Source organism: Schistocerca piceifrons, chromosome 2 (genome assembly GCF_021461385.2).
Source record: "Schistocerca piceifrons isolate TAMUIC-IGC-003096 chromosome 2, iqSchPice1.1, whole genome shotgun sequence".
Taxonomy (NCBI): domain Eukaryota; kingdom Metazoa; phylum Arthropoda; class Insecta; order Orthoptera; family Acrididae; genus Schistocerca; species Schistocerca piceifrons.
In genome coordinates, this window is record NC_060139.1 from 840,263,028 (window position 1) to 840,276,378 (window position 13,351).

General features: G+C 51.9%; 1 protein-coding gene across 3 annotated transcripts in view; it reads right to left on the bottom strand.

Annotated features, from left to right (window-relative positions):
- LOC124776868 (RING finger protein 17) overlaps nt 1-13,351 on the bottom strand; it is a 529,150-nt gene that overhangs the window by 503,366 nt on the left and 12,433 nt on the right. For all 3 annotated transcript variants that reach the window (XM_047252047.1, XM_047252048.1, XM_047252046.1), the window contains exon 3: nt 6,050-6,132. In XM_047252047.1, the coding sequence (XP_047108003.1) occupies nt 6,050-6,132 (83 nt within the window). The remainder of the gene's footprint in view (nt 1-6,049; nt 6,133-13,351) is intronic.

Sequence of the window (13,351 nt, forward strand, 5' to 3'; positions counted from 1 at the left end):
AGTTATTTTGCTCCCCAAATAGCAAAACTCATTTACTACTTCAAGCGTCTCATTTTCTAATCTAATACCCTCAGCATCACCTTATTTAATTCGACTATGTTCCATTATCCTCATTTTGTTTTTGTTGGTGTTCATCTTATATCCTCTTTTCAAGACACTGTCCATTCCGTTCAACTGCTCTTCCACGTCCTTTACTGTCTCTGACATAATTACAATCTCATTGGCAAACCTCAGAGTTTTTATTTCTTCTCCATGGATTTTAATTCCTACTCCAAATATTTCTTTTGTTTCCCTCACTGCTTGCTCAATATACAGATTGAATAACAACGGGGATAGGCTATAACCCTGTCTCACTCACTTCTCCATCACTGCTTCTCTTTCATGCCCCTTCAATCTTATAACTGCCATCTGGTTTCTGTACAAATGGTAAATAGGCTTTCACTACCTGTATTTGACCCCTGTCACCTTCAGAATTTGAAAAAGAATATTCCAGTCAACACTGTCAAAAGCTTTCTCTAAGTCTACAAATGCTAGAAACGTAGGTTTGCTTTCTTAATCTATCTTCCAAGATAAGTTGTAGGGTCAGTATTGTCTCACATGTTCCAACATTTCTGTGGAATCCAAACTGATCTTCCTCAAGGTTGGCTTAGACCAATTTTTTCCATTCTTCTGTAAATAATTCGTGTTAGTATTTTGCAGCTGTGGCTTATTAAACTGGTAGTTTGGTAATTTTCACATCTTCTTTCTTTGGGATTGTAATTATTATATTCCTCTTGAAGTCTGAGGGTATGTTGCCTGTCTCATACACCTTGCTCACCAGATGGTAGAGTTTTTTCAGGGCTGGCTCTCCCATGGCTATCAGTAGTTCTAATGAAATGTTGTCTACTCCTGGGGCCTTGTTTCAATTCAGGTCTTTCAGTGCTGTATCAAACTTGTCTCGCAGTATCATATCTCTCATTTCATCTTCATTTATGTCCTCTTCTGTTTCCACAATATTGCTCTCCAGTACATCACCCTTGTACAGATCCTCTATGTACTCACTCCACCTTTCTGCTTTCCCTTCTTTGCTTAGAACTGGTTTTTCATCTGAGCTCTTGATATTCATATGAGTGGTTCTCTTTAATTTTCCTGTAGGCAGCATCTATCTTATCCCCAGTGATATATGCCTCTACATACTTACATTTGTCCCCTAGCCATCCCTGCTTAGTCATTTTGCACTTCCCGTCAATCTCATTTTTGAGATGTTTGTATTCCTTTTTGCCTGCTTCATTTACTGCATTTTTATATTTTCTTCTTTCATCAATTACATTCAATTTCTCTTCTGTTACCCCCGGGATTTCTACTAGCCCTTGTCTTTTTACCTACTTGATCCTCTGCTGCCTTCATTCCTTATTTCATCTCTCAACGTTACCCATTCTTCTTCTACTGTATATCTTTCCCCCGTTCTTGTCAATCGTTTCCTAATGCTCTCCCTGAAACTCTCTACAACTTTGGTTCTTTCAGTTTAGTCTACAGTTCATAACCAAAATGTTTTGGTCAGAGTCCACTTCTGCCCCTGGAAATGTCTTACAATTTAAAACCAGGTTCCTACGTCTCTGTGTCTTACCATTATATAATCTATCCGAAGCCTTCCAGTGTCTACAGGCCTCTTCCGTGTATACAGCCTTCTTTCATTATATGTAAACCAAGTGTTAGCTATGATTAAGTTAAGCTCTGTGTGGAATTCTACCAGATGGCTTCCTCTCATTCCTTACCCACATTCTGTATTCATCTACTACTTTTCCTTCTCTTCCTTTTCTTATTATCAAATTCCAGTCACTCATGACTATTAAATTTTCGTCTCCCCTCACAATCTGAATAATTTCTTTTATGTCATAATACATTTCTTCAATCTCTTCATCATCTGCGGAGCTAGTTTGCATATAAACTTGTACTACTGTGGTAGGTGTGGGCTTCATGTCTATCTTGGCTACAATAATGTGTTCACTACGCTGTTCGTAGTAGCTTACCCATGGTCCTATTTTTTTGTTCATTATTAAACCTACTCCTGCATTACCCCTATTTGATTTTGTATTTATGAATCTTACATGCTTAATTTTATCAGAACACACAAATATTACATAATTTTGCTACTGTACATTCACAGTGTGAGAAACGAAGGTTATCGCTTGGAAATGTGCAAAGTATTGTGATTAAAAGGAATCATAGTGGCATAACAAATCTGTCCCAAGTACGAGGTACTTCACGAAAAACGTCGGGCAAATTCAAAAGGCTGAATAACTTCCACTGGTCCTACAAAAATATAGTTCACAAAGTAAGGGGAACACATTAATTCTGTGAAGAATAACCCATCAGAGACAATCCACAAACAAAATACATGACAAAAAGCTGGTATTTAAAAACATATTTTACAGTTATAACAGCATAAAATACTGTCAAGTGTCGATTTTACCACAGTCAGTGAGATTATACTACCTGGTTCTCATAAAAATGACACTGATCTTCCGAAACAGTCAATACGCCTCTATGTATTACTTGTTGCACAAATAAGGTAATCAAAGCCTTAACATGTGGTAAATTTGTAGCATGTGTTACATCACTGTCAATTCTTACGTAAGAGTTGTTTTGAAAAAAAGGTGAAGAATGACATACATTTGCCCAACACGTCACAGAATTCTCCAACCTACTGACGTCATTACAATACTGGGTCACCGTTGGTAGAATACAAACAATGGAAAGTATACAGATAAACTCTCATTTTACAGTTAAAGCTTTGAGTGGTTGAAAGACAATTATGCTACTATAAGGGGACTGTTCTTATAACAAATTCTTCAATTTCTCAATTCGTACCATATCCACTTCTACTGCTGAACCCTTGCCTCCCATGCACACACACACACACACACACACACACACACACACACACACACACACACACACACACATTTTTCCTCCTGCTCTTTCACTATGTCTGCCTAAGCCAAGGTGGGTTCACTGATGGCAAGAAACGTATCTTATTCCCTTGCTGTCTCTCCTTCCCAGCTATCAAACTCCTTTCACCCTATCTCTTCCTGAGTCTTATCTCTCTCTATCCACTCCCCACCCCCTCTCTCCTTCTGTGTGTGTGTGTGTGTGTGTGTGTGTGTGTGTGTGTGTGTGTGTGTGTGTGTGTGTGTGTGTGTGTGTGTGTGTGTGTGTGTGTGGGCGCGCACGTGCGTGCATCACTGCTCAGACCAGAATGAAACTGAAACACATGAAATGGGAGAGAGAATCTAGAATGGGGAGACAAGAGAGGGGAGGGTTAGCAGGGTATGGGCAGCAGAAGAGAGATCAGTGCTGCCTAATAGAGTATGCACCTACTAGAGGTTGCAAGGCTGCCAGGCACAACATCATGCGGCTGTGGGGAAGGAAGAGGGGGTGAAAAAGGGGAGCAGAGAGGAGAAGAGCGGTGAAGGGGAACAGACCAGTGGGATCTGGGCAACAAACAGCGCATAATGAGGGAGATGGGATGTGAATTGGGAGGAGGTGATGATACAAAGGGGGCAGAAACAGTTGAGTGAAGCATGTGGGGACTAGGTTACTGTAGATTGAAAAGAGGGGGGGGGGGGGGGGGGAGATTTGGAGCAGAGAATGTGTTGCAAGGATAACTTCCATCTGTACAGTTCGGAAAAGCTTGTGGTGGAGGGGAGGATCCCCCGCCTCTGTACACGTCCTAACTTCTTGTATCTTATCTTCATGGCCCTTACACGCAGTGTATGTTGGTGGCAATAGAATCGTTTATCAGTCAGCTTAAAATGCCGATTCTCTAAATTTCTCAACAGTGTTTCTCGAAAAGAACACCACCTTCCCTCCAGGGATTCCCATTTGAATTCACGAAGCATCTCCATAACACTCACTTGTCGTTCCAACCTTCTGGTAACAAATCTAGCAGCCCACTTCTAAATTGCTTCTACATCTTCCTTCAATCCAACCTTGTACGGATCCCAAACATTGGAGCAATATTCAAGAACAGGTCGCAGCAGCATCCTACACGTTGTCTCCTTTACAGATTAATCATTCTTTCCTAAAATTAATCCCAATAAACCAAAGTCGGTCACTCACCTTCCTTACCACAGCTCTCACATGCTCGTTCCACCTCATACTGCTTTGCAAAGTTTACGTTTAGATATTTTAAACAACTTGACTGTGTCACGCAGGACACCAGTAATACTGTATTCAAACATTACAGGCTTGCTCTTTCTACTCATCTTCATTAACTTACATTTCTCCATATTTAGGGCTAGCTGCCATTCATCACACCAACTGAAAATTTTGTCTAAGTTGTCTTGTATCTTTCTACAGTAACTCAACTTCGACACCTTCCGGTACATCATGGTATCATCAGCAAACAACCGCAGAGTGCAACCCAACCTGTCTGCCAAATCATTTACGTATATAGAGAACAACAGTGTTCTTATCACACTTCCCTGGAGCACTACTGATGAAACCCTCGTCTCTGATGAACACTCGCCGTCGAGGACAACATACTGGATTCTATTATTTAAGAAGTCTTCAAGTACTCATATATCTGTGAACTTATTCCATATGCTCGTACCTTCATTAAAAGCCTGCAATGGGCACCGTGTCAAATGCTTTCTAGAAATTTAGTAATATGGAATCTGCCTGTTGCCCTCCATCAAGAGTTCTCAGTATATCATAGAAGAAAAGGGCAAGCTGAGTTTCACATAAGTGATGCTTTCCAAAATCATGCTGATTCATGGGTATAAGCTTCTTAGTCTCAAGAAAGTTTATCATATTCGAACTGAGAATATGTTCAAGGATTCTGCAGCAAACAGAAGCAGCCACTGAAATCTAGCATGTTATGTTCAGCTGCATGTTGTGCCACAGGGAGGTCCCACTTTGCTCTTGGTGACAGTTTGACAGTGGCCATTCAGCCTGGTGGAGAGCTGGTTGGTAGTCATACCAATACAAAAAGCTGAGAAATGATTGCAGCAAGCTTGAATATGACAAGGCAGCTTCCACAGGTGGCCCAGCCTCTGTTACGGCAGAACAAGCCTGTGACAGGACTGAAACAGAAAGTGCTGGGTGGGTGGGGTGGTCTTGTATCCGTCTTCCGCAAGGATATGATTCTGTGGCAAGGGAGTCAAAACTGGGAGTGGCATATTGGATGGGTGGGTGATGGAACACAACTTTAGGATGGAGGAGGGGGGGGGGATGCACAGCCCAATAATGAAACTGATTTTATTCTAAATGGCACTGTCTGCGGAAGCCTGCAAACTTATTTACCATTTGTTTCTCTCTTTGTGGGGAGTAATGTGGCATCTCAGTGGCATTCACTTCCAGCTGGGGAACTGGCAGTGTCGAAGCAGGAATTTACTCAATACTAAGGGAAACTATCTGAGTAATGGGCCCCATCTCACACCTATGTGGTGGTCCAATCAGCAACTAATTGTAATCACAAGATGTATAAAGTTATAGAAACAAATCCATGTACTATTATATATATAATCCAAAATATTTACATCCCACATGTTTATTACCAAACTTTGCAGATTTGTACCACAGAGGTTTTGATATTCGTTTCGAATTACACAAATATGCAAGAGCATTTTGAGATATGAAACAGAGTTTTCAGAAACAAGATTATGAATACTTATGAATGGAGCCTCAAGTTCGAAGGTTGCAGTTTCTCTAGTTTAGAGAGAAAAGTCAATCCAAAGCAATAGCTGTGGTCTGTATACTTGACCCTATATTCCAGTTCTGAATATAAATGTTCACCATCAACATAAGTAGTTTTTGAAAATTGGAAACACCAGTGTCACGCATTTGAAATATTTTGCTAATGTATGCCATTAAAGAAGATATGGGTAAAACTTTTAAAATTTTAAGAAAATACATTGTGTTGTTGGTGACATTAGGATTTTCCATTTGCAATCTTAGCAGAATCATACAATGTGGCTGAATCACGTTTGAACTTGTTATATTATCAAGAATTACTATAATAAAATTAAAATATCGATCTTTTTAGTGACACAACAGACGAGCTTACCTTGGTGAAACAACCACTGCAGTATAAAGCATCACACTGGTAACATGACACTTCAGCAGATCTGTTGCATTCCACACATTTTTCTGAAAAAAAAAAATGACACACTTTAATTCCACATAAAAGACAACACTGCAGCATTTAAGCTCACATCAAATGCAATACAATAGATTCTCCATAGGAATGCTAGCTAGCATTTGTATGTCAAGAGTACTCACAGAATAAAGAGATAGTTTCCATCATATGTAAAATAAAAATTTCAACAGAAACAAAACATATAGGCAGTGAAAAAAGAATGTGGGCATTTTTAACAATGCTTAAAGAAGCCATGGCTACAGCAGACCTGATGACCTTCTTCCACAAATGAAGCAGTTTCTGGAGTTTTCAATTACAGTCTTAGCATAGTTATAAGCCAAAACTGCAAAAATCGGACTGGTCAAGTTAAGAAATGTAACAAAAGAAAAAAGTCAATTAGCTCTCCTGGCACATTGATCCACCCACAACAAACATAAGTATTTAACATCTAGCCCCAAAGTATAATTAAGTCTTTGAACCACATAGTGAACTAAAAAGCAGTATATCTGATTTAGATATAACACTTCCTACCAATAACATTTTCTGTAACAATTTCTCACATGAACTAGCAATACCTAAAAATAATAGTTATATTTAACAATCTTCAGTTAAACTTTCCTGGTAACAGAGAAAATAGTAACTGGGAGGGGACAAAAGGGTTTAAAGTCATGTCAACAAGGTTATCTGAGACAAAGACACCAGGATGCATAAATGAAATTTCCTATCTTCTTTACATGGATCATACTGGCATTTGCCTTACTAGAGGCCACAAAAAACCTAAATCCTCCCAGCAGTGACAATAATAGTAGTTAATTAAAATTTTTTACAGAGTACATACAGCAGAGAAGTGAAGTTTAATAACAATTCCTTTCAAAGGAGCGAATAGTGCCAGAACCTTTACATTAAAACACATACAATTTGGGAAAAATATCAAAATTACAGTATAACATGGACAAATGACATCCTTTTATCAGATTTCAGCAGCTTCCACTTGTAGGTTGCAGCTCAGTACATGGATATACAATGTGGCCAGCTGAAACAGACTACCACTAAAATCACCAATGAGACTACAGAAAAAAATGAAAACAAAGAGCAACAGGGGAAAACTGACATTTTCATTTTTGTCTGTTCAAGAGTGGCTCAGTGATTAAGATACGCACAACAAATTCAGTGTGCCAGGATCACTCACGACTGGTTAAGTCACTTCAAAGGACAGAAGAGGGGAAGGGTATATCACCTACATCAGGACCATGTCTAATACAGCATTACAGTTTTCAAACCATCCTACATGTTGTGAACAGCTTTATCAGTTTAAAGGAAAAACAGGGTGTTCCATGCACAAACCAAGTTTTGCCCCTGGCAGTGTGCAGCTACCAACACTCGTAAGAGCAGACTCAGATAGTTATCTAAAACACTGCAACCTGTTGCTTACAGTGTAGCAGGTGGTGTATCAGTTCACACTACCTGTTGAGCCACATTTACTGTGCTATCAATAAAAAGTTGTTTTTCCTTTAGCATTGTGTTAAGTTTCCATTCACTATGATATGCACTAAGGATCAACTACTGTTTCTTGAGTTGAAGTATTGCACTTAGATATCTTCCCCATCATACTGAATTCCAGATCGGACTGCTAGCATCTTCTGGACCAATGCAGATAAAGACAACGAAGTATTTATTATACATAACCATGCAATATGAATACTGTGTGCTCCCCCACAAACCATGGACTTTGCCAATGTGGGCGGGCTTGTGTGACTCTATGATACTGACAGCCATACCGTAGCTGCAACTCCTGGGGACAGATATCTGTTGACAAGCCACAAAAACATGTGATGTGATGTGAGTCGTACAGCATAGCTTCGATTGTCATCTAAAATAGATGCCAAATAAGCTGAAAACCTTTTGTCTGAAAATAAAACACAATCTAGTACAAGGTGGCACACTGTAATTTGCACGTCTTAAACACCATGTTAGAGGGTCCTCTCGCTGGTGCAAGAAGCCAAGCATCATAGGGCAGTAGACAGAAAGATGAGTAAGGAAGACCTCAACATATCTGTATGGTTGGATGGAGGCGTGCCATGGCAGCTATTTGGGCATGGCTTATTATCTGCCACTTCCGACTACTCTAGAGTACCATCGACACACAACTCTATACCTCAAAAGCGAAGCAATAACATTCAGGGGATAGCACACTTAATTAATTTTGGGGGAAAAGAGGGCAATAGGGGGGGAAAGAGGGGCAGACGGGGGAAAAAGGGGCAGAGGGGGGATGAGGGGCACAGGGGGTGGAAAGAGGGAACAGGGGCGAAGGGGGGCAGAGGGGGGAGACGGGGGCAGAGGGGGGGAGGGGGGGAGACGGGGGCAGAGGGGGGGAGGGGGGAGACGGGGGCAGAGGGGGGAGGGGGGAGACGGGGGCAGAGGGGGGGAGACGGAAGAGGGGGGAGACGGGGGCAGAGGGGGGGAGACGGGGGCAGAGGGGGGGAAACGGGGGCAGAGGGGGGGAGACGGGGGCAGAGGGGGGGAAACGGGGGCAGAGGGGGGGAGACGGGGGCAGAGGGGGGGAGACGGGGGCAGAGGGGGGGAGACGGGGGCAGAGGGGGGGAGACGGGGGCAGAGGGGGGGAGACGCGGCCAGAGGGGGGGGGGGGTGACGCGGCCAGAGGGGGGGGGGAGAGGCGGCCAGAGGGGGGGGGAGAGGCGGCCAGAGGGGGGGGGGGAGAGGCGGCCAGAGGGGGGGGGGGGGTGACGCGGCCAGAGGGGGGGGGGAGAGGCGGCCAGAGGGGGGGGGGGAGAGGCGGCCAGAGGGGGGGGGGAGAGGCGGCCAGAGGGGGGGGGAGAGGCGGCCAGAGGGGGGGAGGAGAGGCGGCCAGAGGGGGGGGAGGAGAGGCGGCCAGAGGGGGGGGGAGGCGGCCAGAGGGGGAGGGGGGAGAGGCGGCCAGAGGGGGAGGGGGGGAGAGGCGGCCAGAGGGGGAGGGGGGGAGAGGCGGCCAGAGGGGGAGGGGGGGAGAGGCGGCCAGAGGGGGGGGGGGGAGAGGCGGCCAGAGGGGGGGGGAGAGGCGGCCAGAGGGGGGGCGGGGAGACGCGGCCAGAGGGGGGGGGAGACGCGGCCAGAGGGGGGAGGCGGGGGCAGAGGGGGGAGACGGGGGCAGAGGGGGGAGACGGGGGCAGAGGGGGGAGACGGGGGCAGAGGGGGGAGACGGGGGCAGAGGGGGGAGACGGGGACGAGACGGGGGCAGAGGGGGGGAGACGGGGGCAGAGGGGGGGAGACGGGGGCAGAGGGGGGAGACGGGGGCAGAGGGGGGGCGACGGGGGCAGAGGGGGGTAGAGGGGGGAGACGGGGGCAGACGGGGGCTGAGGGGGGGAGACGGGGGCAGAGGGGTGAGCGAGGGGGGAATAGGGGTGAGCGAGGGGGGAATAGGGGTGAGCGAGGGGGGAATAGGGGTGAGCGAGGGGGGAAGAGGGGTGAGCGAGGGGGGAAGAGGGGTGAGCGAGGGGGGAAGAGGGGTGAGCGAGGGGGGAAGAGGGGTGAGCGAGGGGGGAAGAGGGGTGAGCGAGGGGGGAAGAGTGGTGAGCGAGGGGGGGAGAGGGGTGAGCGAGGGGGGGAGAGGGGTGTGCGAGGGGGGGAGAGGGTTGTGCGAGGGGGGGAGAGGGGTGTGCGAGGGGGGGAGAGGGGTGTGCGTGGGGGGGAGAGGGGTGAGCGAGGGGGGAGAGGGGTGAGCGAGGGGGGAGAGGGGTGAGCGAGGGGGGAGAGGGGTGAGCGAGGGGGGAGAGGGGGAAGAGGGGTGAGCGAGGGGGGAGAGGGGGGGAGAGGGGGGGAGAGGGGGGGAGAGGGGTGAGCGAGGGGGGGAGAGGGGCGAGCGAGGGGGGGAGAGGGGCGAGCGAGGGGGGGAAGAGGGGCGAGCGAGGGGGGGAAGAGGGGCGAGCGAGGGGGGGAAGAGGGGCGAGCGAGGGGGCGAAGAGGGGCGAGCGAGGGGGGGAAGAGGGGCGAGCGAGGGGGGGAAGAGGGGCGAGCGAGGGGGGGAAGAGGGGCGAGCGAGGGGGGGAAGAGGGGCGAGCGAGGGGGGGAAGAGGGGCGAGCGAGGGGGGGAAGAGGGGCGAGCGAGGGGGGGAAGAGGGGCGAGCGAGGGGGGGAAGAGGGGCGAGCGAGGGGGGGGAAGAGGGGCGAGCGAGGGGGGGAAGAGGGGCGAGCGAGGGGGGGAAGAGGGGCGAGCGAGGGGGGGAAGAGGGGCGAGCGAGGGGGGAAGAGGGGCGAGCGAGGGGGGGGAAGAGGGGCGAGCGAGGGGGGGGGAAGAGGGGCGAGCGAGGGGGGGGGAAGAGGGGCGAGCGAGGGGGGAAGAGGGGCGAGGGAGGGGGGAAGAGGGGCGAGGGAGGGGGGAAGAGGGGCGAGGGAGGGGGGAAGAGGGGCGAGGGAGGGGGGAAGAGGGGCGAGGGAGGGGGGAAGAGGGGCGAGCGAGGGGGGAAGAGGGGCGAGCGAGGGGGAAGAGGGGCGAGCGAGGGGGGAAGAGGGGGCGAGCGAGGGGGGAAGAGGGGCGAGCGAGGGGGGAAGAGGGGCGAGCGAGGGGGGAAGAGTGGCGAGCGAGGGGGGAAGAGGGGCGAGCGAGGGGGGAAGAGGGGCGAAAGGGGGAAGAGGGGGGAGCGAAAGGGGGAAGAGGGGGGAGCGAAAGGGGGAAGAGGGGGGAGCGAAAGGGGGAAGAGGGGGGAGCGAAAGGGGGAAGAGGGGCGAGCGAGGGGGGAAGAGGGGCGAGCGAGGGGGGAAGAGGGGCGAGCGAGGGGGGAAGAGGGGCGAGCGAGGGGGGAAGAGGGGCGAGCGAGGGGGGAAGAGGGGCGAGCGAGGGGGGAAGAGGGGCGAGCGAGGGGGGAAGAGGGGCGAGCGAGGGGGGAAGAGGGGCGAGCGAGGGGGGAAGAGGGGCGAGCGAGGGGGGAAGAGGGGCGAGCGAGGGGGGAAGAGGGGCGAGCGAGGGGGGAAGAGGGGCGAGCGAGGGGGGAAGAGGGGGGAGCGAGGGGGGAAGAGGGGGAGCGAGGGGGAGCGAGGGGGGAAGAGGGGGGAGCGAGGGGGGAAGAGGGGGGAAGAGGGGGGAGCGAGGGGGGAAGAGGGGGAGCGAGGGGGAAGAGGGGGAGCGAGGGGGGAAGAGGGGGAGCGAGGGGGGAAGAGGGGGAGCGAGGGGGGAAGAGGGGGAGCGAGGGGGGAAGAGGGGGGAGCGAGAGGGGGAAGAGGGGGGAGCGAGAGGGGGAAGAGGGGGGAGCTAGAGGGGGAAGAGGGGGAGCGAGAGGGGGAAGAGGTGGGAGCGAGAGGGGGAAGAGGGGGGAGCGAGAGGGGGAAGAGGGGGGAGCGAGAGGGGGAAGAGGGGGGAGCGAGAGGGGGAAGAGGGGGGAGCGAGAGGGGGAAGAGGGGGGAAGAGGGGGGAGCGAGAGGGGGAAGAGGGGGGAAGAGGGGGGAGCGAGAGGGGGAAGAGGGGGGAGCGAGAGGGGGAAGCGAGAGGGGGAAGAGGGGGGAGCGAGAGGGGGAAGAGGGGGGAGCGAGAGGGGGAAGAGGGGGGAGCGAGAGGGGGAAGAGGGGGGAGCGAGAGGGGGAAGAGGGGGGAGCGAGAGGGGGAAGAGGGGGGAGCGAGAGGGGGAAGAGGGGGGAGCGAGAGGGGGAAGAGGGGGGAGCGAGAGGGGGAAGAGGGGGGAGCGAGAGGGGGAAGAGTCGAGCGAGAGGGGGAAGAGTCAAGCGAGAGGGGGAAGAGGGGGGAGCGAGAGGGGGAAGAGTGGAGCGAGAGGGGGAAGAGTCGAGCGAGAGGGGGAAGAGTCGAGCGAGAGGGGGAAGAGAGGAGCGAGAGGGGGAAGAGAGGAGCGAGAGGGGGAAGAGAGGAGCGAGAGGGGGAAGAGAGGAGCGAGAGGGGGAAGAGAGGAGCGAGAGGGGGAAGAGAGGAGCGAGAGGGGGAAGAGAGGAGCGAGAGGGGGAAGAGAGGAGCGAGAGGGGGAAGAGAGGAGCGAGAGGGGGAAGAGAGGAGCGAGAGGGGGAAGAGAGGAGCGAGAGGGGGAAGATTAGAGAGAGGGGGAAGATTAGAGAGAGTGGGAAGACTAGAGAGAGGGGGGAGAGGTGAGGTGGTGAAACAAGAAGAGTGGCAAGTGGAAAGAGAGTGTAGGAGAGAAGGGAAGGAGGGAGGAAACGAGAGGTTGAAGGCAGGGTGGGGGGGAAGGCAGGGTGGGGGGGGAAGGCAGGGTGGGGGGAAGGTGGGGTGGGGGGGAAGGTCGGGTGGGGGAAGGTAGGGTGGGGGGGAAGGTCGGGTGGGGGAAGGTAGGGTGGGGGGAAGGTAGGGTGGGGGGAAGGTATGGTGGGGGGAAGGTATGGTGGGGGGAAGGTAGGGTGGGGGGAAGGTAGGGTGGGGGGAAGGTAGGGTGAGGGGATGGTAGGGTGAGGGGATGGTAGGGTGGGGGGAAGGTAATGAGGGAGAGTGGGAAGGGAAGGAGTGGGGGAAGGGTGGGAGGGGGGGGGGAAACGGGAGAGGGGCGGGGGAAGGCAGGGAGAGGGGCGGGGAGGGCAGGGTGAAGGGAGAAGTGAGGGTGAAGGCAGGGAGAGTGGGAGAGAGAAGAAAAGGGAGAGGGGACAGAAGGGAGGGAAAGGGGAGAGAAGGGAGTGTGAGAGGAGAGGAGAGAAGGGAGGGAAAGGGGAGAGAAGGGAGTGTGAGAGGAGAGGAGAGAAGGGAGGGAAAGGGGAGCGAAGGGAGTATGAGGGGAGAGGAGAGAAGAGTACAGAGGAGATGACAGAGGGAAACAGGGAGACGGGTACATAGGAAAGCAGGGAGGGAGATAGGGAGAGGAGGACAGAAGAGAGGAGGGAGGAGAGGGGGCATAGGAGAGGAGGGAGGAAGACAGATGAGAAGAGGGAGGGAGGGAGGCAGGCAGGGGCAGAGGAGAAGAGGGAGGGAGGGAGGCAGGCAGGAGCAGAGGAGATGAGGGAGGTAGGCAGGGGCAGAGGAGAGGAGGGAGGCGGGCTGGTGCAGAGGAGAGGAGGGAGGCGGGCAGGTGCAGAGGAGAGGAGGGAGGCGGGCAGGTGCAGAGGAGCGGAGGGAGGTGGGCAGGTGCAGAGGAGAAGAGGGAGGCAGGCAGGTGCAGAGGAGAGGAGGGAGGGAGGCAGGGAGAAGGGGGAAGGAGGAGAGGAGGGAGAGAGAGGAGAGGAGGGAAAGGATGGAGAGGGGGATGGAGTGTGGGAGGTAGGAAATGGAGAGAGAGAGAGAGAGAGAGAGAG